Below are 27,980 nucleotides of genomic sequence, written 5' to 3' on the forward strand. Positions count from 1 at the left end.
TTAACTTCTCTGGGAAAATTGATTCTCTTTTCCTTGCACTCCCCTGTTCAAATGTTTAGTTATCACTTCCTCCACACTGTGAAGTTAATTTCTATTCCTCCAGCTACTTTGCGTCTACAAATTTGTTGACATCTCTTTGACAGTTAGTATGCTTTGATGCTTTCTTGGTCTTTATGAGCGGAAATTGTTTTATTTCCTTGCCCTCATTTTAGTAGTGTTTTTGGAGAGCAGGGAAATACATGTATGTGATTAATACACCATGATCACTTTCACAGACTTGAATCAATCATTCTAGTGACTAAAAGTTGGACCTAGATTTGAAATTTCACCACTTACTGTGGTTTTGCCTTGGGTTTTCTATTGATGCTTAACCCGCACAGTCTTTATTCTCATTTGTAGAAATGGAGTTTATAATATCTAATAATGAAGATTAAATGAGACAGTGAATGTAAAGTTCTTAATATACTACTTCATGCATCGTAAAGTCTCAATAATTTCTAATTGTTTTAAACTGTTAAGCTTGCCTGTTTATTACTGAGGTTTTATTATATTCTTTCCTCCCCAAAAAAACATTTGAAATAATCAAAATACTTCATTTGTATATTATTTAATATTACTTGGTTTGACAATGGAAGGGTTACCATGACTCCAAATATAAAATCATAGTTTCATAATGTTTTACCTAAGTACCTGTTTTTAATATGTGTGTATAAAATACTGTGGATGAGACTTATTCAAATTCAAGGTGTGCTTTACTAGTTTTCTAGTAATTACAATTATGGTTCACACTTAGAAGAATCTAAGGAAAGCAGGTATTGTTATAACTGGGTAACTGTTTCATATCCTTGCTTCAAAAACTTTTGGTACACTGAAATTCTTATGAGTTTTTTAAAAAACAATTTTTGAAATCCTGTTTTTAGTTTAAGAGTTATTCTAAAACATACTTTAAGAAATTGTTTTTTCTCTTTCTTTGGAATACTAGGCAGCACACAAGTTCTTTTTATCTAGAAAGTTTAATAAAAGTAGCAGTTTTGAATATAAACATAATTTGAATGTAAGCTTAGTTTTGAATATAAAAGAAAAATGTTATTAATCATTTCAGGAAATTGCAAGATCTAATTTGGCTGAAGGAGAAACAGAAACATCAAATTCAGAAAGGTAAATATAAGGAAAAGCTGAATCTCTTGAAATTTGTGTATATAAAATGATATTTGAGCTGTATATTATTTCAGTTATTTGGGAAAGGGCTATTTAAATTTTATATATGGTGTTCCTTTTAGTAATGACTTTCAATTAAAATCAAATTTTGAAATTTTAATACAACAGAAATATACTACAGATCCTTAGTTTTGAAGCCTTTTAAATATGTAGAATACATTTTATAAGTTGTTAATTTTTTAGAGTACAAGTAAATAAAATGGTAATGGATTGTAATTGCCTCTGTTAAATGAAAATAGTTACAAGATGCTGCAGGTTATAAGATGGTGACAATTATTGCAAATAGTTTTAAAATCTTATTTTTAAAGTATTTTTTAAAAGCTATAAGTTACTTGTGTGGTAGGATCTCAACATAAAAGTTTCAAAATTCAACGTGTTTTTTTTTTTTAATTTAATTCTTGAGTAGAACACGAGATTTCACTATTTTTTAGCAAAAGAGAATCCAATATTCTAATTAGAACTTTATTCCAGTTAAAGATGATTTTGTCTTTTAATTACTTTCCCCATTTCTGTCTTTATGCTGTGTGTTTTACCATAGTCTGCTTGTTAACTTGATGAGATTAATCAATCTATTGCCTCTAAAAAGAAAATTATGGAATAAGACCTTTTGACGATGTTTCTTAGACTTGACCAGGACAATTATCTAGCCCTTTCTTTATCTAGTATTTTTCCTAGAATTTTGGATGAAAAAAGTTAACAAAATTCAACTAAGGACTTAGGAGAAAGACTAGACACATCTATATTATTTAACATTTTCTGTAAATTATAATTAGTTCAATAAGATCTGAACAAAAATAAGAATTTTACAAATTTAAATGAGGGAACTGTTATAACTTTTTGAGATAATGTAATTGACCTGTAAGACCCAAGAAAATGAGCAAAGTATGACTGAAATTAACCAAAGTATTAATTAAGGCTTAGCAGAACCATTCTTATATACCCATAACATGTCATTACAAAATCTAATGCATAACATAGTTAATTCACAATAATAACAATGAGAAATGTGCAATTTAGAAGATTTTAAAGAAAAAATTTACTGAGATACAAAATAATTTATTAGTAACTTACGTGATAGGTCATTTTTTCCAAATTATGGTTAATGAGCACTTAATTGAAAATCCAAATTGGATTTGATTTGGAAATTAGTGGTGTTTCAAGTAGGATTCATATTTTTCTATTTATTAATACCACAATTTAAAAAATCATAGCTGTGTTAGATATTAGATTGTTTCTGTATTCACTATTTTAAACACTGTTTTAATGAGCATCCGTGTACAAATATCTTACTTCTTCAAACTACTAATTTAGGGAGAAGAACAGTAGAATGTAGGTGATTTAACCTATTAGATAATGAAGTACAATGTTAATTTCTAATTGTTAAAACTGGATAGTATTGGCTTGTAATAGTCTAAAGACACATCAGAACAAATTAAATAGCAGAGAAACAGCCTTACAAATATAATTTAGTAAATAATAAATGACTATTTGATAACATTGCTTTGATATATGGGTACTTCATTACAAAAAAGTCTAAATTCCAGGTGGATTAATGTAAGAAATAAGATAAATGTAATCATTAAAATTCTTTTTGGTAAAATAAGCATTGTTACATCTATATAAGTGACCTGAGATCATCTTGGAAATCTGTTTCTAAGGCTTGCAGACATTGAAAACAAACTATGGTTACCAAAAGGGAAAGAGGGTGGAGGAAGGATAAATTAGGAGTTTGGGATTAACATATATATATGTTATTATATATAAAATAGATAAACAGCAGGGTTCTACTATATAGCATAGGAAATTATATTCACTGAATAGTTTCTGTTAATACATCAGAGTTTCTGTTAACACATCAGCGTAACACATCTTACTTACGTATGTCTGTATACATACACAGACACGTATACACGTAAACTTACAGGTATTCAAGTTTTATGCTTACATATTTCTTAGACATGTGTTCATGTTTTTCTAAGTTAGGCTGTTATGAAATTAGTAAAATCTTTGTGAATGCTTACTTGCTTTTGCTTAGGAAAAACATGCTAATCCTAAGAGGACATGTAAATCAAAGAAAAAGAAAATAGGATTTTTCCCACATACATTCATTCCTTATTTAAAGTACTCTTATGAGCTAATAAGCACACTCACATTTTAACTAAAATCAAGCAAGAGTATGAACAGGTAAAGTAATGATAACGAGGATCAAAACTAATGAGTTAACTCCTCAGGACTCCTTTGAATATGTGACTATGGAGTTTCTCACTCTGCTGCCTAAGAAAATGGCCACTTCCTAAATTGTAACATCATGGCAAGGACTGGGGACTTTGATTTTTTTTCTTTTTTGGGTGGGCAAGTGTGCCTTTTTTTCTTTTTCAGAAAATGTCTTTACTTTGAAAGTAAGTATTCAAATACATTGTATTATGAAGAAATAGATAATAAGTAGCTTTATTTTTTCAGTAAACAAGATGAAGCTTCTTCAGAGGAAATAAAAAATGGATGTGATGTGCATTTATTTGAAGGCTCATCAACAACAAAAAGTGAAGAAGACATATCCGTTTCAGATAAAGAAAATGATAACTGTCTTGAAGATCAGGAAACTGGCTCAAAGAATATCTTCAGTTATGATTCAACTATTGATGCAGATAAAGTGGAAAAGGAAAAACAAGTAGAGCACATATGTCAGGAAACAGAGTTGAAGATGTGCCAAAGTTCAGAAAACCTCATTGCATGTGATCAGATTGAGGATCGCAATGCTGGTGAAGCTAGATTTTCTTCCAAGAATATTAAAGATTTGCGGTTAACATCTGGTGATGTTAGTATTGATCAGTTTTTGAGAAAAAGAGATGAACGTGAATCTGTTAGTTCTGATGTTAGTGAGCAAGGCAGTGTTCATTTGGAACCTTTGACTCCATCAGAAGTGCTTGAGTTTGAAGCCACAGAGATTCTTCAGAAGGGTAGTGGTGATCCTTCAGCCAAGACTGATGCTGTAGTGTCTGATCAAACAGATAACGTTCCTGGAGAAAATAGTCTTAGCACAACAGAGACAACAGGAGACCTGGTAGATGAAAAAGAAAGAAGTTGAAATTAACTAGGCATTCTAAGTTTTAGTGTACCAATAGTAAGACCATTTGGAACAGTGCTATCAGGTGACCTCAGTGGTGTTGTTGCAGAGCGCAGACATAGAAAAATGTAAGGGAGGCCATTCATATATTTTACCTGTATGTTGAGCCTAGGTTATTAAATCAATCCATCATTAATAGCATGACTAGGTATGAATTTCCAAGAAGTTTTTAAAACATGAGTAAGATTTAATGAAAGTTAAGTTGGCAATGAAAAAGTCATTTCGCAGTTTTCAAGGACATGGAACTTGGTGATCAATATGAATTGATTATTAGAATATTAGTTATGTTAATGAAGCTTTTGAAATTTCCATCAGTCCTAAGCTAAAAGTCCTTATTACCTGTACATCCTTTTCAATTAACTTAAAGGAAGAAATTTGGAAACCACATGCCTTTTGGGAATAATTGATTTAAAATAATAGCTGATTGGCGTTGTTAATGAGAGCTTCATTTTGAGTATGATTCTGGTAAATGGAGCATGTTTAGAATGCTAAATTAGTTGATCTAATGAGAATTTGGATGAACATAAACTTAATTTTGAATATAATATAACATTCCAGACTGCCAGAAGCATGTGAACAGAATATTTGAATCTGTGTACCTCCATACAAGTGTTAGCCTGCCAGGCTGTAAGCTTACCTTAATTAAACTTTCAGTGAAAGTGAAATTATTAAAATAAAAATTTATATTTGTGCTTTTTGTCAGTGTGTACGCTGTGCAGAAATCCCTTGATAAACTAGTTGTATAAAGTAGAAATCCATTGTTGAAAATCCTGTAGCTATTATGCTTTTAATATTGTTTTAATGATCTTCTTTAGAAATAGAACCATAAACATGGTCTGGAAACCAAACCAAAGTACAGATTAATGTAGATATTTGTAAAGCAGTAAACTGGCATGAATTCAGCCATGTTTAAGTGACTTTTTCTGTAATTGTAAAATAGAAACTTCAAATGGGACCTAAAGCAGGATGTAAAAAATTGGTTTGGGATATTTAGCCTAATTTATCCTTAAGATGGCTGCTAAATTGATTTTTTCAGTTTTTTTATCATATAGAAAATAATAGATACAGAAATGAATAATATGAATAAGAGTAGTTTGCTTTGAAGTACTAATAAACTTTTATTTAAAATGCTACATTTTTACTTCTTAAAATGTGCTTTGAATTCTTAAATTTTGTTTCACTGTTAAATGTTTTAAATGGGTATTAAAATTATGCTGTATATAGTAGTTTTTTGAGTAAATATTTGCAATAAAAATCTGTCCCTGAATAATTTTATTTTTCAGAAAGCTGCTTGAGTCAGATTACCTTTGGCGCCTCTAGAAATTGTATATTGTTCAAGGAAATTTCATGTTAAAGCTACCGGTAGATTGCATTCTGTTTTCTTTAATTGATGCATGATTTATTTTAAATTGACACTTAAAGTACAGAGGGGAAACTGCTAATATTTACAGAGAATAGATTTACTTTACAAATTCTTCTACTTCAAGAGAATTATAATTTAAAATAGTTTTCTATCTGCTCAGTAAATTAAAGAGGCTAAATGGGCAAAATAAATTATTGACTTATTTTCTTGAATATTTTTTGGGGTGGGGGTAAATATTTTTATAGTTCCTGCTCCTAAGAAAAAGTGGGGAAATAAAGACTTATTAACTGTCATCCTTCACCTTGTTGAAACATAAATCTATAGCACAGAAGATTTTTGGAGTAACATATTCCTTAGGAGAGCAAGAAGATGAGAAAGTCTATGTAAGGACCATTTTCTGAATCTGATTCAAATAACTGCCAAGCCTGCTGCCTAATGCTGCAAAAACCTGGAGCACTGTGCCAAAGTAGGTCTGTAAATGATACGGTAATTCCTTGTGAACTCTGAGTAGTTCCTCCTCCTGATTAGATACCACTTTTGCTTATAGTAGTGAAAGTACCTAATCAATGAATTGTTCATACCTATCCACTATGAGAAAAAGAACCTGTACCAGACTATAAATTCTTCACTGAGAAAATCTAGCAATGAGAAAAAAAACAAACAGTAGTTTAAATAAATATTGTACTTGGTAACATAATTGGTTTATGTTTTCACAAAATCTCATTTCTCATTGGGAACAAACAATTCAGATATGCAAACCAAACCTTTGAGAAGTAGTGCCTTAGCACAGTGGTCAGTAGACTTCTGTGTAGAATCAGATAGTGAATAATTGTTGACCATGTGGTCACAATTATCCAACTCTTCCTTGTAGCTTAAGAGTACCTGTAGACAGTATGTAAATGATGGCCAGTTTGTGTTCCAGCAAAACTTTGTTTACAAAAACAGAATGTTGGTTGGGGGTTGACCAGTGGACTGTATTTTGCATTTATGTGCTTTAGAGTGCTATTTTGTCTGGGAAAATGGTGTTCAGGGACTGAAATTTTCTTTGCCAGTAATTAATTTAACACTAGTTCACTGTGAGAATTATAGTTTATAATAATAATATTTCACAAGCCAATACCATATAGAATAATGTCTGTTAATAAGCTAATAAAGAAATAACATGCTTCAAACCAATAATGGTTGATTACACTATTGTTCCAGGCAAAGAAGAGATGAAAGAAGTAAAGTCCAAATCTAGTTGAGGTATACCTCTCTCTGAATTGGTTGTCTGAAGAGTCAGTCCTTCCAACTAAAAGCTGGATATCAGTTGACAGCTTAGGTCCCTTGCTGCTGGGGTACATAGTTTGGGGATGACAGCACGCATGTTGGTAGGCAAGCTTTGCTGCCTCAGATGTTATAACTGCAGGGGCCATTGCATGACTTGCACCACTGCCTACCAGGAGGAGCCTTGTCAAGGCAGGAACAGATGTCCCTTCTCTTCCTGAGACTGCTGCACAGTTTAACACTGCTGAGGACCAAGAGTGGCCTGACCACGGCAGGAACAAGTGTCTCAAGATCTTCAGAGAGCTGTTTTCAGCAAAGAGTAGCCTTGCCCAGGCTAAACACTCTCTGTAAGTCCTCACAGATTCTTGGTGGTTGAAGTTTAAATGTCCATCGCTTGATAGTTGCTCTTCCATATGTTTGTATTGATTAGTACCCCCAGAGGCACCCCGAGTGAGTGAGCTACTGAATACTTACCTACAACAGCAGATGTCAATCACATCATCCCGGCATACCTTCCTTAGTGTAAACAAATTCACCCTTAGATCAAAACAACTTCACTTAAGTCATAAACAAGTGGATTTGAAATAATAACAAACCAATACACAACAAGCACTTAGACTTTCTTGATTGACTATGAAAGTCAGAAATGCACTCTAGTGACCCTTTACCTAAGAGCTAACTACCAAAGGGTCTTACCATTTTACAGTCCCCTGTTACCTAACAATAGGATTATGATTGATTCCATGTACAGTTCAGTGATGTTAAGAAACTTTCATTTTGCAGATGCAACATTTAATTTTCATTGAAAATCTGAATGCCATATTTTTGTTATTTTTTTTCCCCTTTGCATCTCTCTAATGTTTTAGGGAGGAAATTGTAAAATTTTTCACCCTATAAATTTTTAAAGAATTATTCTCAACATTTTTAAAAGGAGTTGACAAAATACAAATCATACTGTTTTAGCTATAAGTAAAAAGATGAGGAAACCAAATATCTGTGCAATTATTTGCCTAAGGTTACAAGCCAAGATTTGAACGCACCACATCTGTAGTTCCTAGCTTTTATATTGAATGTCCCTTTTAAAAATACATGTGTTTGCAAATAACCCTCCCATTGATGGTACTAATTACAGTCTTATTATTCCTACAGTGATTATATGTATATGGAATGGAGGCCCTCTTAACATAAAGAAGAGGACCTACTGATCTGTTTTATTAATAGGGATTGAGGAATTTTACCTTAAGAGGAAGGGTTAGTGAATATTCTATTGACAGGAAAGACAGCATGTGATTTAAAGATATACTTTATTTAATAATTATAAATGTTTTGACATCATTGCGCTTTTAAAGCCTTCTGTAATACCATATTGTTGCTTCATGGTTGACATGATCATTTGTGTTTCATCAAACTTTTTACTCCAGGATCACTCACTTGCTGTGGCTTCAGTGAAATAGGACTTTTGTATGTATCATAGGCACTAAAAGGGCTTCCCTGGTGGCTCAGATGGTAAAGAATCTGCCTGCAATGCGGGAGACCTGGGTTCAATCCCTGGGTCAGGAAGATGCCCTGGAGAAGGGAATGGTAACCCATTCCAGGATTCTCGTCTGGAGAATCCCATGGACAGAGGTGCCTGGCGGACCAGTCCATGGGGTCGCAAAGAGTTGGACACGACTCAGTGACTAACACTTTAGGCACTGAAAAGAATTGCAAGTGTTTTATTTTTACTAGATTACTATAACACTAAGACTTCTTTTTCAACTAGGAAATGAAACACAATTTACTGTGTCTAAGCATTAAAAGAGAAATGACTGTCTTAAAAATATTGCTTACTAATGAGGCATATCTGCTAATCCATGTACACAAAAATGAAGTGAAATAGATTTTTTTTAAGTCATGGTAATGTTTAATTTTCAACTCAAAATCTGTAAATTCAAAGGTACTTCACTTGGTTCATCTTTAAGAAATTCAGCACATCTGAAGTAGCATCTGTAATATCATCGAGGGATGAGGTTTCCTGGGTGAATTACTTTTACAGTTAGCTAAAGGTAACTTTTAATTGCTTGTAAAAGGTATTATAAAATCACTTGTTATTTACAAGAATATATGATGCATAATTTAGTCTTCTTTGATGACACAGTGAGTCATCATTATGAAGATTTTTGGACCAAGATATAAATGAAGCTATAGTTGCAGATGTTAATGGCCTGAATAACTGCTGATCACAGAAGTGATCTTGGATTTTGATTTTCAGAAATATTTCAGGTATACCTAGGGTCATTTGACTTTTCCAAAAACAAAGCAGGAAAGCTGATTGCATTACTCACCCATTCAAACTTCTTTGTTTTATATTTATTTTTTAATTAAAGGATAATTGCTTTACAGAATTTTGTTGTTTTCTGTCAAGCGTCAACATAAATCAACCATAGGTATACATATATCCACTCACATTTGAACCTCCCTCTGATCTCCATCCCCATCCCACCCCTCTAGGTTGATACAGAGCCCCTGTTTGAGTTTCCTGAGGCATACAGCAAATTCCTGTTGGCTATCTAGTTTACATATGGTAATATAGGTTCTCATGTTACTCTCTCCATACATCTCACTATCTCCTCCCCTCTCTCCATGTCCATAAGTCTATTCTTGATGTCTGTTTCTCCATTGCTACCCTGAAAAAAAATTCTTCAGTATCATTTTTCTCGATTCCATACATATGTATTAGTATATGATATTTTTCTCTTTCTGACTTCACTTTGTATAATAGACTCTAGTTTCATCCATCTCATTAGAACTGACTCGAGGATATTCCTTTTTATGGCTGAGTAATATTCCACTGTGTGTATGTACCACAACTTCTTTATCCATTCATCTGTCAGTTGATCATCTAGGTTGCTTCCATGTTCTAGCTATGCAACCAACCTCTTTTTAAAAAGACTTTTCCCTCCTAAATATTAAAGTAAAACCTGCCCTTTGTGGAGAATTCGGTGTAACTATAAACTCTAGTTTTTAACTTTCAAAACATTTTAAGCATTTAGTCATTGCCTTAAAATCTTGATTTTAATTGCTGATATTAGAGGCTAGCAAACTATGACCCGCAGTTGGCCACCTATTTTTACAAACAAAATTCTGTTAGAAAACAGCTATGTCATTTGTTTATATATTATCTGTTGTAGCTTTTGCACTGCAACAGCACAGTTGTACTGTCAGAGACCATGTGGTCCGAAAACCTCAAGGATTTACAATCTGACACTTTAAGAAAAAGTTTGCCAACCTCTGCCATATGCCTTTGTATGGGTATGTCATAATTTTATAACCATTCTTTTGTTTTCATTATTATAGACACTGCAGTGAAGTTATTTCCTAAATTTTGGTCCATATTTTATTTACCTGTACTAAAATTCTAAGTGTATAATTTATTAGATTCAAGAGTATTTACTTTTTAAATTGAAAAATAAGAGCCACATACTTATTTTAATTATCTTACAATAATACTTATGGAAAGCTTCTTGGTCCAGCTCTTTAATTGTAAGAGTTTATTCATCTAGATTTTTTTTCTTTGACTCTTCAGCTTATTTTTAGCCTACTGTGGACTTTTTATTCCTGCTACTCACCAAATATTTCTAATGTATGGCCATTTGACTAGTTCCTGGCCAGTGAGTTGTGAGTGAAAGTGACTTCCAGGTTTGAGCATTTGGTTGTTAATTTGAGACTCTTTAGAATCCTCTTTTCCTTCAAACATGATAATTTTTTTACTATTGTGATAATGATTGCTATATCAGGCTTGGTTCCTGAGGGACTATGAAAAGAGCCTTCCCGTTTATTTAAATGGACATATAGCATGAAGAAGAAAAAGCTATTGCAGTTAGAGAATTTTTGTTCTGCAGCACATAAGTCTCTTCCCTACTGATACAGGAATTCATCCTGAAAGTAGATTGTGGCCATTAGGAGAAACACCACTAAACTGCATTACACCAGTGCATTGCATAGGCTTAGGTGACAGATGGCAAGTCTACCTGAGGTGATCCACATTCAGCTATAGTGAAAGATTTGGTAAATTTGTAATACTTCAAAGACAAATAGTATACTTAATGAAGTTGTATCTTTTTTGGAGGAGTTTGAATAACAGTGTTAATAGCATGTTTGGTTACTATATTGGCTTCATTTAACAATGTACTTTGAGAAAGAAGTGAACTCAGACAAGAAATGGTAGGATTGAAAGTGGGAACAAAAGAGTATAGAAAAAGTCCATAAATTTAGATACTTGCAGGATTGGAACAGGCCAAGCTTCTCACCTCCAACCAGTAAAGGGAGAAGGAAGGCCTAAGCAAGAAAAGTTTAATTAACAATATGGTCACCATACCAATTGTTTGGGGCTTCCCTAGAGAATGAAATGGCAACTCACTCCAGTGGGTTAAGGAGAGGCCCCAAAGTGTTTCTATGTGGAAATTCCTTCACAGCATTTCTTGGGAATCATATTTTTTCTGAATTTCAAGAAAAACCAGTCAACAAATTGATGAAACAAGAAAAAATATTGTAATTCTCCTATGAGAATTAAAGCTTAGTAATGAAATTAGAGTACATCATGAGAGATGCTGGGCTGGAGGAAGCACAAGCTGGAATCAAGATTGCCAGGAGAAATATCAATAACCTCAGATATGCAGATGACACCACCCTTATGGCAGAAAGTGAAGAAGAACTAAAGAGCCTCTTGGTGAAAGTGAAAGAGGAGAGTGAAAAAGTTGGCTTAAAGCTCAACATTCTGAAAACGAAGATCATGGCATCCGATCCCATCAGTTCAGTTCAGTCGCTCAGTCGTGTCCGACTCTTTGCGACCCCATGAATCGCAGCATGCCAGGCCTCCCTGTCCATCACCAACTCCCGGAGTTCACCCAGACTCATGTCCATCAAGTCAGTGATGCCATCCAGCCATCTTATCCTCTGTCGTCCTCTTCTCCTGCCCCCAATCCCTCCCAGCATCAGAGTCTTTTCCAATTAGTCAACTCTTCACATGAGGTGGCCAAAGTACTGGAGTTTCAGCTTTAGCATCATTCCTTCCAAAGAAATCCCAGGGCTGATCTCCTTCAGAATGGACCCACCACTTCATGGCAGATAGATGGGGAAACAGTGGAAACAGTGACTGACTTTATTTTGGGGGACTCCAAAATCACTGCAGATGGTGATTGCAGCCATGAAATTAAAAGAGGCTTACTCCTTGGAAGAAAAGTAACGACCAACCTAGACAGCATATTAAAAAGCAGGGACATTACTTTGTCAGCAAAGGTCCGTCTAGTCAAGGTTATGGTTTTTCCAGTAGTCATGTATGGATGTGAGAGCTGGACTATAAAGAAAGCTGAGCACCGAAGAATTGATGCTTTTGAACTGTGGTGTTGGAGAATTCTCTTGAAAGTCCCTTGGACTGCAAGGAGATCCAACCAGTCCATCCTAAAGGAGATCAGTCCTGAGTGTTCATTGGAAGGACTGATGCTGAAGCTGAAACTCCAATACTTTGGCCACCTGATGTGAAGAGCTGACTCATTTCAAAAGACCCTAATGATGGGAAAGATTGAGGGCAGGAGGAGAAGTGGACGACAGAGGATATGATGGTTGGATGGCATCACCGACTCAGTTGACATGGGTTTGGGTGGACTCCAGGAGTTGGTGATGGACAGGGAGGCCTGGTGTGCTTTGGTTCATGGGGTCGCAAAGAGTCGGATGCGACTGAGAGACTGAACTGAACTTAATGAGTTTAGAGTCATTACTGGTTTGCAGGAATCTTCTGACAACAAGCTCAAAAATAAGATGAGGGAATGCTGACAGGTGGAGTCCAAGAGTTAAGTCAACATTTCCAGGAACAAGAATAAGAGCCATGGAAGAGAAGTAGTAACAATCTGATCACTCAGTCATACTTATTATACCTTTTGCCATGATATAAATGTGTATTCATACCCCTGTCTGCTGCTAATGGTAATTTATTTTTTCAAGTAAAATAAAAATCAGTAGGTTTATATGCCTAGGTTTTTATACTTTATACAAATCTCATCAATGTTATTCCAAAAATAACATGTTGAGGAAGCAAAATAATTCCATAAATTATCAATTTTGACTTGTTATTCTCTGTGGTATTACTGTTCTCAAGAGGGGATCCAAATGTAACATTATTCAAGTAACTACCAAACACATTTATTGGTATTTCCCAGTGTATGATTATTTAGCAAAGGGTGCTATTCTTTCCAAATACTTTTTCTTAATCTTAATTTCATCAGATGGTTGGAACCTATGGATTAATATTCAGTGGGAGTTTTTTCCTCTTCTCTTGTGCTCACCTATTTGGCAGTTTTGTTGCTGCCTTCCTCTACTCATCCAGGGCACAAGTCCAGCTAGACCTCCATGGCGGTGCTGCAGTTGGCCCTGTATCAAAGGCAGCATGCAGCTTTGCTAAGATCTCTATGCAGTTTTCTCTGCTTATCATATCAATAATAAAGTTACACAGGTTTATAATAGAAGTAATGTCAAGTAGTGATCACCAGATATTTTCACAGAGAGCCTAACTATACCATGGTTCCATGCCACATTTGGAGTGATTTTTCTCACATTGAAGGAATAAACACTCCCAGTGGCTTCTGGCTGCTTCCTGGATCTAGGAATCTCCAGGACTGTAGATTTAGCTACATCTTTCTACTTTGTTGCCTTCTATTTATGACCCAGAGAAATGCTTATTTTGTATTTGAGCATGAGTCAGTCTTTTTCTTATTGTTAATTGAATCTATAATTCACATATATAGAGAGCAGAAGAGGAGTTTAAAGTATGGATTTATAATACTCTTGACCTAAAATGTCCCTTTCACATTTCTCTAATTTTATTTTGTTGTCTTCTTTCTAGCTGCTTTCTTTGGATGCTTAGATCCTATTGAATCATTTTTGTTTTCTTAGAATTAGGTCAAGGTGCTTATTTTTTATAACTAACATTTACTAACCATTTATTATATGCAAGACATTAGGGTAATTATTTGCTATAATTGTCCCCCAAATCTTATGAAATAGGAACTATTAGTGCCATTTGTAAATGAGGAAATTGAGGCATAGAAAGAAAAAGAAATTTGCCAAAGCTAATCATACAGGTAATCTGTTTCTCAAAAGCCTGAGCTTCTGACTAGAATTAGATCAACAAATGATATATATATATATATATATTAATAAAAAAAAAGTAACATTTTCTTTCTCAGTTTTTTACCTCTTACCCAAAAGACACAAAGTAATCAATGATGATAACCTGGTATGTATCATTCCATTCTATATGCTCATATAAACATACAAATGCACACATGTGTATGCATGCAAATACGTACACATACAGATTTGATCTTATATGCACAAAATAATTCTTTCAAAGCTCTTTAATCAAGAATTGCAGTAAGGCAGGGAAGTAGATGCCTGGGAGTCTGAGTTGAGATGAAAAGTTTTAACTTTATACCTTTACATACCTTTGGCATTTTGAACTGTGTTAGTGAATTGCCTATCAAAAATCAATTTAAATAAAATACTTATTTTAAGCCAGTAAATTTATAGTAATCTATTATGCAGTGAAGGAAACCAGTAAAGGTTGCTTTCAATTTTTAGCTCTAGTAAGCTGCTCTGAGCTTTGTAATTTAAGTCTTTTTACAGACATATGTTTTCATTTATTTTTGATAAATACCTAGGAGTGGGATGATGAGGTCACATGGTAAATTGTTTAATTCTTTAGGAAATTGCTAAACTCTTTTTCCAAAGGGGCTACATTGTTTTATATTTTCATCAGCATTATATGAGAGTTCTGGTTGTCCCAAATTGTCACCAACAGTTGTTATAGTCAGTCTCTAATTTTATCCACATTACTAGGTGTGCAGTAGTAGTGTCTTTATTGTACTGGTATATCAGAGAATATAATCTACATAATTTTAACCTTTGAAATGTGATTGTCTTCATGGTTTAGTAAATGTTAGTTTTGGTTAATGCTTCCTATGTACTTGAAAGGTATATGTATTCTGCAGTTGTTGGGTACAGTGTTTTATATATGTACACTAGGTCAGTTTTCCTAATTTTTATGATTCAAATCTTTTACATCCTAACTGATTTTGTCTACTTGTTTTATTGCATATTGGGTAATGTTAATTAAAATCTCACTCTGGCCCACATGTTACTTTTTCCAGTTCTTCAGTTTTGTGCTATATTATAACCACTGACATGGTCTCTGTTACTACAGTTTTGTCTTTTTGAGACAAAAGAGAACACACCTTACATAACCTTTTGAGACTGGCTTTTTTCACTCAATGCAATGCATATGAAATACATACAAGCCGTTCCATATATTAGCAGTTTGTTCTTTTTTATGGCTGAATATCCATTAACCTGTTGAAGGACATATGAGTTATCTCTTGTTTGATGATTATAAGTAGAGTTGGTATAAGCGTTCGCATACATATTTTTGTGTGACCATAAGTTTTCATTTCTCTCAGATAAACACCTAGGAGAAAGATTGCTGGGTCACATTGTAAGTGTATGTTCAACTTCATAAAAAGCTAAAAATCTTTCAGAGTAGCCACACAGTTTGCATACCTAACTTGTCGCCTTTTACTTAGGATAAATATTTTATCTCTTAAGGTGAAATGCAGAAAATTTATCACCATATTTCCCATTATCTTCCTTGTGTTGTAATTGTCCAATATACTTCATCTACATTCGTTAAAAACTCCACTAGTGTTATAATTTTTGTTTTTAAACATCAAATACATTTTAAAGATTTCAAGAGAGAATAGTGTATTCTGTTCACTAAGAAATTTACTCATTTCTTTTGCTCATCTATTATTAATAACATGCCAAGTTTCCTTCAGGTATCATTTCCTTTTTGTCTGAGAAACTTCTTTTAATCATTTTTTAGAGTAGATTTGATGACAACAGTTTCTCTTAGTTTTCCTTCATCTGAGAATGCCTTTATTTAACCTTGGTTCCTAAATAATATTTTAATTGGATATAGCATTTTAGGAAGACAGATTTTTTTTCCTGTACTTTAAAAAATGCTGTGCCATTTTGCTTGAGTCTCCATGGTTTCTAGTAAGAAATCAGCAGTCATTTGAATCATTGTTCCTCTATCCTAAGGTGTTGTTTTTCTTTGAACTGCTTTCAACTTATTTTCTTTGTGTTTGTTTTTTAGCAGTTTGATTATGATGTGTGTGGGTGTGGATTTCTGTGGGATTATCATATTTGGGATTGCTAGCTTCTTGAATCTGTAGGTTTCTATCCTTTGCCAAATTTTGGAAGTCTTCAGTCAGGGGAAACCCTTTTTAAAAAATTTTGGGTAAAATATACATAACATAATGTTTACTGTTTTAACATTTGAAGTGTACAATTCAGCATCATTCAGTACATTCACCAGGTTGTACCACCATCACAGCTATCTATTTCTAGAACTTTTTTATCATCCCAGACAAACTGTACCCATTCAGCTTTGCATTTTTTCCTCCCCCTAGTCTCTGGTAACTTCTATCTACTTTCTGTCTCAATGAATTTGTATATTCTAAATGCTTCATGTAAGTGGTATCATATAATATGTGTGTGTCTGTATCATTTTATTTCTATATTATTTCACTTAGCATAATGTTTCCAAGGTTCATTTATGTTGCAGCATATTCCAGACCTTAATTCTTATTTATGACTGAATAATATTTCCTTGTATGTACTTACCACAATTTGTCCATTTATCTGTAAAAGGACATTTGGGTTGTTTCCACTTTTTTTTCTTTCCTTTTTTTTTTTTTTGACTGTGCTGGGTGACTTTCACCAGGGATTAAACACTGAGCCATAGCAGTGACAGTGTCAAGTCCTAACCATTGGACTGCCAGGGAATTCCCCAGGATTGTTTCCACTTTTTGTAGCTACTCTGAGTAATGCAGCTTTGAACATTTGTGTACAAGTATCTGTTTAAGTCTTCCTTTTCTGTTCTTTTGGGTATATATCTAGAAGTGGAATTGCTGAGTCATATTGTAGTTGGATATACAACATTTTGAGACATTGAAAATCTTTTCTACAGTGGCTGCCCCATTTTACAATACCATCAGCAATGCATGTGGGTTCCAGTTTCTCCACATCCTGGCCAACACATGTTAATTTCAGAGTTTTTGATAGTAGTCATCTTAGTGAATGGTTTTAGCAGTTATTTCTTTCTCTCTCTGTCTGGAACTCTGGTAACACAAACATTACACCTTTTTGTATTGCCTCACAGGTTCCTTAAGCTCTGTATGTTTTAAGAAGTATTTCTGTCTCTGTTTTCAGACATGATCATTTCTATTGATCTATATTGTCGGGAGCCACGGTAGGAATTACTGACAAAATGGAGGCATGGCCCCAGACCCCTCTCTTCATTCTGCAGGCACAGCCCCGGGATGAAGGAGTTAGGCCTTGTAATTCTGATTTGTCTTTTCCTCTCCTCGGCTGAGTTGACTGAAAAGGAATATTAAGGTGCTTATTGTTCTTGAGAGGAGCATGAGAAGGCACAAAGCCTTCTGCAGCTGTGCTCAGAAAATAATTCATAAAGTTAATCATTGACATTTGTTCAAGGACTTTTACAAAAAAGTGTTCTAGGATGAGCACATAGGCCGTAGCTTGAGGCCATGGGAGGAATTGCTATCTGAAGTCTATTTGTGAGGAGAATGTTTATGGCAAAGGAGTTTACTGAATTTAGGGCTTAGAAATAATTAAAACAGAAGTTAAAGATTTAAGGAATGTTGTAGAGTTAGCAAAATTTACTATAGCTTATAGAAGTTAGGAATTTTTAGAGACACTATAGCTAGAAGCCTTTTTAAGAGATAGTGAGCTCAGGATGTTAGGGGCAAACAGGATTTAGAAAGATAAGTAGTAAACTGAGAAATGTAGCATGAGTTACAATGTAATCATAAGTTAACTATAGGACACATTAGAGGAGGTAGATAATAGATGATAAGGCTGATTCCCAGAGAATCACTGAAGCAGGAACTCTGAAGAGCAACAATAATTTATGGAGATAATAAATCTGGGAGAGGGAGGACTGGAAATGTCAAACCTCTGGCCTAATGTTTTTGTAAAAGTATAAAAGAGAATCTTAAACTTGAAATAAACAGTCCAAAAGAAAACTGAGAGGCTGCCTCATCGCCGACTCAGTCCATCTCTTCAGGTTGAATCCCTGGCTGCTAGAGCTGGACTCTGGCGCTATATGCTAATTGACTTTTTTGCCATCCATTTCCACTGAGTGAGATTTTTTAAAATATAGTTATATTTTTTGTATAAAATTCTCATCTGGCTGTTCTTAATATCTTTTGTTTCTTTGCTGAGACTTTATGTCTGTCAACTTAAAAAAATATTTACAATCTAAAAGTTGAGAGCTGTATTTTACTAGGTAGAAATTTTTAGGACTTAAAGCCTGGGAGGCAGCATCTCACACAACCCTGAGAGAACTGCTCCAAGGAGGCAAGGGGGGAGCTAGGATATATAGGAGCTTTGCAATAAATGGCAGGTAGTCAGGAATATGGAGAAGGCAATGGCACCCCACTCCAGTACTCTTGCCTGGAAAATCCCATGGATGGAGGAGCCTGGTAGGCTGCGTTCCATGGGGTCGCTAAGAGTCGGACACGACTGAGCGACTTCACTTTCACGTTTCACTATGCATTGGAGAAGGCAATGGCAACCCACTCCAGTGTTCTTGCCTGGAGAATCCCAGGGACGGGAGCCTGGTGGACTGCCATCTATGGGGTCGCACAGAGTCGGACACAACTGAAGTGACTTAGCAGTAGCAGTCAGGAATATCAAAAGATTGTGGTTAATTAAAGAAAACCAGGTATCCCACATTAAGGAATTAAAAATACCCTTCTTTGTATGGGTAGATGCAAGAGTCTGGGCTCACTGACATCATTCCTTTGATGTGTATCTCACCTATCGGGGACAATATCCTGTGTTTTCACATCCTGAGCTTCCTTAGGGCTCACTGTCAGAAGTGGCTGCTGTCTGATGGATGCCTGATGGCAGGTATTTTTTCCTTCCTGAGTTTCCTCAGAGCTCACCAACTCGTGTTGGAGGGCTACAACCACTGATGACTGTGACATCCTTTGTTTAATGATTTGGCAGAAAATACTCCATTTCTCATATCTTTCCACTCATATTGGGAAGGTTTGCCCTTACTTCCTGGAATACTTTTTAATAGCTTCTTTAGTGCTGTGTCAGATAACCGAAACACCTGCATCAAATCAGCTTTGGTAATAAAATAGATAAGAACACAGATATATTGTATAGCACTGAGAAATACAGCCATTGTTTTATAATGTTAAATGGAGTATAATCTACAAAAATATTTAGTCACTATGTTGTACACTTGGAACCAATATAATCAATTATACTTCAGTTTAGAAAATCAGCATTGGTATGTGTTGATTGTGTTTTTCTCATATGAGTTCAGATCTGTCTGGTTTTTCATTTGCTGTAATTCTAGATGGTATGCAAGATATTTTGAATATTATGTTATGAGACTCTGGGTTTGTTTAAATCCTATGGAGAATGTTGATATTTTTATTTCAGCAGGCAGTGAACCTAGTTGGGTTCAGGCTGCAAGGTCCAACTAGCCATCTTTGAGTTTTAGTTTCAAGGTCAGTTCCCCACTCCAGTATTCTTGCTTGGAAAATCCCATGGAAGGAGGAGCCTGTGGGCTACAGTCCATGGGGTTGCAAAGAGTTGGACATGACTGAGCAACTTCACTTTTCCATTTTCAAAGCCTTTAGGTTATATTCAAATCTGTCTCACATGTATACTGATCACTAGCCAATCTGAATCCTGGGCATTGGTCTCTCTCTTAGTTCAGTTCTCAGTCTTTGGTATGTTGTTTATGATCAGAACCATAGGTGCATTCCTCAGAAGTGATACCAGGAGTATTGTAGCTAATTGTCAAATGTTTCTTATTATATAATTGTCAAAAACTTCTCTTCTTAAATATTCTCCTGAGCACTCTGAATTTCATGGGCCTCCCTTTTGATCCTGGGTTTTTTTTTTTTTTTTTTTTTTTTAACTTCATGCTGTCACACTCTTACCATAACTGCCCTTAGGTCCAGAGTTAGGTGGAAGGAAGTCCATGAGAGCTAAAAAAAGCAATGGGAATCACCTCACCCTCTTGAGACTTTAACTCCTCTAATAGGAAAGTGTTCCTTCTTCAATTTTGGGTGCTTATGTGGTCCTGCAGCTACCAGGAGACCCCTATCTTGCTCTTTGAGAGTGATCTGGAAGCTTTCTCTATAACTTCTCTTGGACCACACCAGTGCCTCATTTCAGGCTGCTTTAAATCCAGGCTGAAGGATACCAGAAGGAGAAAAATAGTTTACTCACCCCTGATTAGGTGATACTTTGAATCTGTCCTTCTCCAATCTACCTGCTACTATTCACATTTCAGAGTTTTCAAAAGCTGTTACATGTATTCTGTCCAGGTTTTATAGCTGCCTTCAGTGGGAAAGTCAGAATGAAGTGTGTTTATTCCATCTTACCAAGAATTAGAATCCTTATCATAATTTTGTAATTAGAAATGTTAATAGTAAGGGATACTGTTTATTCCTTAAAAAACAAATAACACAAATCAAGCAAATTTATAATGTAGCACTTACAATACTAGGCCAAAGTTTTCTTAAAACTTTCTATAGATATTTAAGGAAAATTTCAGGTAGAAACCAATGTTAAAATTTTACCAAACCAAGAGCAAGTGAGAGATGCCTTCTTTGTCAAAGAAGCTTCTTAGTTATAGATCACAGAGAAGCTACTCTGATTTAAGATGAAAAACAGCTTACAAAACAAGTATTATAAGACAAAAATGACCAAATAAGAAATGAAAGTGGGACCATAAATACTGACCTAAAAAAAATGAAAATAAAACAGTACTCGGAGAAGACTCTCTAAGAATCCCTTGGACAGCAAGGAGATCAAACCAGTTAATCCTAAAGGAAATAAACCCTGAATATTCATTAGAAGTCCTGATGCTGAAGCTCCAATACTTTGGCAACCTGATGCAAAGAGCCAACTCTTTGGAAAAGACCCTGATGCTGGGAAAGATTGAAGGCAGAAGGAAAAGGGGGTGACAGAGGATGAGATGGTTAGATGATATCACCAATGATGACATACTCAACATCAGAGTTGAGTGGTTGCAACAGAGATCATACGTAGCACTCTGATTTGAAACGATGCAGTTATAGCTGAACAGTGTTTCAAGTGTCATGTGTACCTCCAAAGTACAATGTTTTATTTTACTTTTATTACCAGTGCGTCCTCACTCTGTCGAAAGCAGGTTAGGCAGGTGAAAGTGGATTCTAAATGTTACATTTTTTAAGGCAGACTGGAGTGTGAAATATTTTGTTGTCAAATTAGATGGCAAATCATTGTGTTTATTATGCATTAGCATTATAATTGTCCTATAATAGACCCTTGATTTATGACAAAGATGCTATTCCAGATGAGAGGAGAAAGCCCCATCAGAATGAAAAAAAATATGAATCTGACCTTACCTCACATTATACATGAAAACATTTCAAGGTGGATTATAATCCAAGTGTGAAAGACCAAATGATGAAACTTTGAGAGATAATACAGAAGAATGACTTCATGTCTTTGTGGTCTGGAAAGTTTTCTTGCTTGAACAGAATACAAAAATGGAAGGTTGATAAATTTGACTACATTGTACTTAAGATCTACTTATAAAAAGATAACACACAGAGAATAAGGCAAGCCAAAAATCTTTAGAATGTAAGTGACCAATCTTATGACACTCAAGAGTTCAATTAAGTGATCCTTGTAGATATCAAGTACCATTAAAAACATTAGCAGTTACAAAGCTCTAAGTTTGCAGAAAAGAGGGCTAACAATCTTACATTTCTAGTCACAAAAATGTATACTAAATTTTTAATACATATAAAAGTTAATTTCTCAAATTAGCAATACATAACTTGATACTTATTAACACTGTTAAGCAGTACTTTGAAAAGCACACACAGATGGTGTGAGAACTGATATGTTCAAACATTTTACAATAGTACAAATATATTTTCTTTCATTCATATTACACCAACCACAACATTTGTAAAGCACTAGTTATGTCAAACACAAGTGAGTGACTAACATAAACATACACACACACACACACACACACACACACACACAGAGTTATGTGACATACAGAATTAAACCTGACTAACGTGAAAAGAGGGCTGCCCAGTGCCACAACCGGTGAAGAACCCACCTGCCAATGCAAGAGATGTGAGTCACAGGTTCGATCCCTGGGTTGGGAAAATCACCTGGAGAAAGCCATGGCAGCCCACTCCAGTATTCTTACCTGGAGAATCCCATGAACAGAGGAGCCTGGTGGGCTACAGTCCATGGGGTCACAGAGAGTCAAGACACAAATAAAGTGACTTAGCATCACACAAAGTGAAAAGAAAACACATGACAATGCAATTATCTATATGGTTTTCATTTAGAGTCCTGGATTTACTGAGATAATCATTAGACTAGTAAATAAACCTCAACAAAACCAGCACACTATTTGATGTTAGTAGATGTGTTAGTTTTATTGTAGCTGGTGGGCAAAGACAATTTGATGAAACTCTTGGAGGATGACATATTTCACAGCAAAATATTTTTGCATCTTTTGTTTCATCTGGTAAGTATAGGAACCATTAGGAATTTAAATGTGGCCAGTTTGGTCAATTAAAAGCAATGAATAAAAAAATTTAAGGTCATTATTTTGAAGTCAGGGGTAGAATCCAATAGACAAATGTTAATGAGACTCAAGTGATTCTATGATGTTCATATATGACTACTAAAGAAAGAATCATTTCAGGAGTAGAGCATTACTCATCAAAATTCCCTTCATGTGTGACCTACTTCTTTATCCTAAAAAGAAGCTTTCAAATCATTCTTCAGCAGAAAGTATATGGGGAATTCACTACCATTCATCTCAGTTTTGCTGTGGACTTAAAATTTGGCTGTGGCACTTTAAAAAATATCTTTTAAAAAATGGCTGAAGACGGCACTCTCCTTTTAAGGACATTTATATTTCCTCACACTTCTATTTCAAGTTATGAAAGGGGAAAAAAACCTACAATCAAGAATACTCTACCCAGCAAGGTTATTATTTAGATTCGAAGGAGAGATTAAAAGTATAAAAGACAAGCAAAAGTTAAAACAGTTCAACTTGATGAAGTCAGCTATCCAAGAAGTGTTAAAGGGTCTTCTCTAAGCAAAAGGAAAAAGCCACAACTAGAAATATGAAAATTATGAAAGGAAAATTCCTGTTGGTAAGGCAAATATGCAGTAAAGTTAGTAAATCAACCATTTACACAGCCAGTAGAAAGGTTAAAAGACAAAAGTAGTAAAATGAATATAGTAGGAGAAAATGTTTTATTTTCATTCTTTTACATGCAGCTGTTCAGTTTCCCCAGCACTACTTACTGAAGAGACCGTCTTTCCCCCATTGTATACTTTTACCTCCATTGTTGAAGATTCAGTTCAGTTCAGTTCAGTCGCTCAGGCATGTCCGACTCTTTGCGACCCCATGAATCGCAGCACGCCAGGCCTCCCTGTCCATCACCAACTCCCGGAGTTCACTCAGACTCACATCCACTGAGTCAGTGATACCATCCAGCCATCTCATCCTCTGTCGTCCCCTTCTCCTCCTGCCCCCAATCCCTCCCAGCATCAGAGTCTTTTCCAATCAGTCAACTCTTCGCATGAGGTGGCCAAAGTACTGGAGTTTCAGCTTTAGCATCGTTCCTTCCAAAGAACACCCAGGGCTGATCTCCTTCAGAATGGACTGGTTGGATCTCCTTGTAGTCCAAGGGACTGTCAAGAGTCTTCTCCAACACCACAGTTCAAAAGCATCAATTCTTCAGCGCTCAGCCTTCTTCACAGTCCAACTCTCACATCCATACATGACCACATGTTGGAGATTAATTGACCATAAATATGTGGATTTCTTTCTGGGCTTTCTATTCTGTTCTATGGAACTATGTGTCTGTTTTTGTGGCGACACCATGTTGTTTTGATTACTGTAGCCTTACAGTCTGAAGTCAGGGAAGGTGATTTTGCCAGCTCTTTTTTACCTCAAGATTGTTTGGCTATTGGGGGTCTTTTGTGTTTCCATACAAATACTTAAAGTTATTTGTTCTAGTTCTGTGAAAAATGCCCTTGGTATTTTGATAGGGATTACACTGAATCTGAAGATTGCCTTGGGTAGTATTGTCATTTTTAACAGTATTAATGCTTCTAATCCACAAACACAGTATATATCTCCATCTGTTTAAATCATCTTCAATTTATTTCATAAGTGTTTTATAACTTCCTGAGTACAAGTCCTAGGTTTACTGCTAGTTTATTTTTTTTGATGTGATGTTAATTAGGATCGTTTCCTTAATTTCTCTTTCTGATAGTTTGTTGTTAGTGTATAGACATGAAACAGATTTTTGTATATTAATTTTGCATCCTGCAGCATCACCAAATTCTCTGATGAGCTGTATTATATTTTTGGTGGCATCTCCAGGATTTTCTATGTATAGTAACATGTCATCTGCAAACAATAACAGTTTTAGGTCTTCCTATCTAATTTGGATTCCTTTTCCTTTCTTTATTCCTTCCTTCCTATCTCCCTCTTTCCCTCCCTTTCTTTCTTTCTTATTCCTGTGGCTAGGACTTCCAATACTTTGTTGAATTAAAGTGGCAAGAGTGGGCATCCTTGTCTTAATCCTGATCTTGCTTTCAACTTTTCACCATTGAGTATGATGTTTGCTATAAGCTTGTCATGTATGACCTTTACTATGTTGAGGTATGTTCCCTCTATGCCCACTTTCTGGAGAATTTATATCTTAAATGGATACTGAATTTTGTCAAATGCTTTTTCAGCATCTATTGAGACAGTCATATTTTTTTTCAATTTATTAACATGGTATATCATATTGATTGGTCTTTGAAAATACTGAAGAATCCTTGCATCCCTGGGATAATTCCCACTTGATCATGTTGTATGAACCATTCAGTGTATTGTTGGATTTGGTTTGCTGATATTTTGTTAAGGATTTTTGCATCTATGTTCATCAGTGATATTGTCCCATAATTTTCTTTTTTTGTAATATCTTTGGTTTTGGTATCAGTGCAATGCTGGCCTTATAGAATGAGTTTGGGAGTGTTCCTTCTTCCCTATGCAATTTTTGTTAATAGTTTGAAAAGGATACATGTTAACTCTTCTCCAAGTGTTTATTAGAACTCAACTGTGAAGCCGTTATTCATGGACTTTTGTTAGGAGTTGTTCTATTATAGATTCGGTATTATTACTGGTAGTTGATCTGTTCATATTATCTATTTCTTTTTGGCTCTTGGGAGGTCGTACATTGGGAGATGGTACATTTCTAGGAATTTGTCCATTTCTTCTAGGTTTTCTCTTTTATTGGCATATAGCTATTTGTAGTGGTTTCATATGTGGCTTTGTATTTCTGCTGTGTTGGTTGTAACTTCTTTTTCATTCCTGATTTTATTGACTTAAGCCCTCTTATTTATTTATTTATTTATTTTACTTGATAAGTCTGGCTAAAGATTGATCAATTTTGTTTTTCTTTCCAAAGAACCAGATCTTAGTTTTATTGACCTTTTCTTTGTTTTTGGTCTCAACTTCGTTTACTCTCCTCTTGAGTCCTTCTAGTGTATTTTTTAATTTCAGTTATTGTATTCTTTATCTCTGTTTGGTTTTTCTTTATATTTTTAAACTCTTTGTTAAAAACTAACTTCTGACTCTGTGGGTCCATTCTTCTCCTGAGTTCTTTGATCATCTTAATAATCACTACCCTGAACTCTTTCTTATGTAGATTGCCTATCTCCACTTCATTTACTTCTTCTGGGGTTTTATCTTGTTCCTTCATTTGGAACATGTTGTTCTCTCTTCCCAGTGCAAGAACCCTGGGTTGAGGAGCCTAACATGTGGTTTGTACCTTTTACTCCTTTGAGATAACTCTCTGCAATTATGATTATTATCCCATTTGTGAGTTACCCACCCAGGGGTATGGGATTTGATATGATTATACTGTATTCACCCTTCCTGTCTATTTTGTTGTGGTTCCTTCCTTATATTTTTATCTGTAAATCTTCTCTGGTAGTTCCAGTCTTTTTCATAAATTGTTATTATGCAGTAGTTGTGATTTTAGTGTGCCTGGGAAATGAGGTGAGCTCAGGGTTTTTCTATTCCACCAACTTAGCCAATCCTCCATCAATTTGTATTCTATCTCTATAGATTTCTCTATTCTGGGTATTTAATATACATATAATCATGCAATATGCAGTCTTTTGTATCTGGGTTCTTTGACTTTTCATAATATTTTTGAATTTCATTCATGTCATAGCTTGTATCAGTGCTTTTCTCCTTTTTATCACTGAATAATATTCTATAGTATATATATATAATAATTTGTTTATCCCTTCGTTTGTTGATGGGCATTTGGGTTGTTTTCACCTTTTCTCTATTGTGAATAGTGCTGCTATGAGTGTGCATGTACATATGCTTGTTGAAGAAAGTATTTTCATTTCTTTCAGGTACACACCTAGGAGTGGAACTGTGGAACCACATGGTAATTCTATTTTCAACCTTTTGGGGAAACCACAAAACTGTTTTCCACAGTGACTGGACCATTTTACTTTACTGCCAATAATGTGCAGAAATTTCCAATTTCTCCACATCCTTACCAGCACTTGTTATGTTCCATTGCTGTTCTTTTTGTTCTTGTTTTTATTATTATTATTGCCATTCTGGATGGCATGTGAAGTGGTACTTCATTATAGTTTTTATTTGCATTTTCTTAATAGTTAAAGATATTGAGCATTTTCATGTCCTTCTTGGCCATTTGTATATCTTCTTTGGAGAAATGTCTGTACAAGTACTTTGCCATTTAAAATATTGGGGTGTTTTTCTTTTGTTGTTGTTGTTGAGTTGTAAGAGGATTTTTTTTTTTTAGCTAAGAATCCATTGCGATATCCAAGATTATGAAGACTTACTATATTTTCTTCTAAGAGGTTTAGTTTTAGCTCCTATACTGATCTTTTTTGAATTAATTTTTGTATATAGTGTGAGGTAAGAGTATAATTTCATTCTTTTTTTTTTTTGCATGTGATATCCAGTTGTCCTATCATCATTTGTTGAAGAGACTTTTCCCCCATTGAATAGTCTTGACTCTCTTGTCAAAGATTAACCAGTCAATAACACCAAAGACACACGCAACAAAATAGACAAATAGGACTATATCAAAATTTTAATATTCTGTTCATCAAAAGATACTGCAAACACAGTAAAAGACACCCCACCAAATAAGAGAAATGTTTTCAAATCATATATCTGATAAAAGATACATATCAACAGTATATAAAGAACTCCTACCACCATATGACCCAGAAATCCCACTCCTAGGCAAATACCCTGAAGGAAACCAGGGTGGAAAAAGACACACTTAACCCATTGTTCATTGCAGCATTATTTACAATAGCTAGAACATGGAAGCAACCTAGATCTCCATCGACAGATGAATGGATAAAGAAGTTGTAGTACATATACACAATACTCAGTCATAAAAAAGAATGCATTTGAGTCAGTTCTGATGAGGTGGATGAACCTAGAGCCTGTTATACAGAGTAAAGTGAGTCATAAGGAGAAAGATAAATATTGTATTCTAACGCACATATACGGACTGTAGAAAATGGTACTGAAGAATTTATGTACAGGGCAGCATTGGAGAAACTGACATAGAGAATAGACTTATGGACATGGGGAGAGGAGAGGAGAGGGTGAGATGCATGGAGAGAGTAACATGGAAACTTATATTCAGTTCAGTTCAGTTCACTCAATCGTGTCCGACTCTTTGCAACCCCATGAATTGCAGCACACCAGGCCTCCCTGTCCATCACCAACTCCCAGAGTTCACTCAAACTCATGTCCATCGAGGCAGTGATGCC

General features: G+C 35.0%; 1 protein-coding gene across 5 annotated transcripts in view; it reads left to right on the forward strand.

Annotated features, from left to right (window-relative positions):
- ZNF280D (zinc finger protein 280D) overlaps window positions 1-6,402 on the forward strand; it is a 130,169-nt gene extending 123,767 nt beyond the window's left edge. The window contains exons 19-20 of one of the 5 annotated variants that reach the window (XM_027553917.1): window positions 1,103-1,158; window positions 3,679-5,617. In XM_027553917.1, the coding sequence (XP_027409718.1) occupies window positions 1,103-1,158; window positions 3,679-4,303 (681 nt within the window). In that variant the 3' untranslated portion in view covers window positions 4,304-5,617. Of the gene's footprint in view, window positions 1-1,102; window positions 1,159-3,678 lie in introns of all 5 variants that reach the window. The other 4 variants (XM_027553916.1, XM_027553918.1, XM_027553915.1 and 1 more) reach the window with 4 other exon arrangements.
- The last annotated feature ends 21,578 nt before the right edge of the window (window positions 6,403-27,980 follow it).

Source organism: Bos indicus x Bos taurus, chromosome 10 (genome assembly GCF_003369695.1).
Source record: "Bos indicus x Bos taurus breed Angus x Brahman F1 hybrid chromosome 10, Bos_hybrid_MaternalHap_v2.0, whole genome shotgun sequence".
Lineage (NCBI taxonomy): Eukaryota > Metazoa > Chordata > Mammalia > Artiodactyla > Bovidae > Bos > Bos indicus x Bos taurus.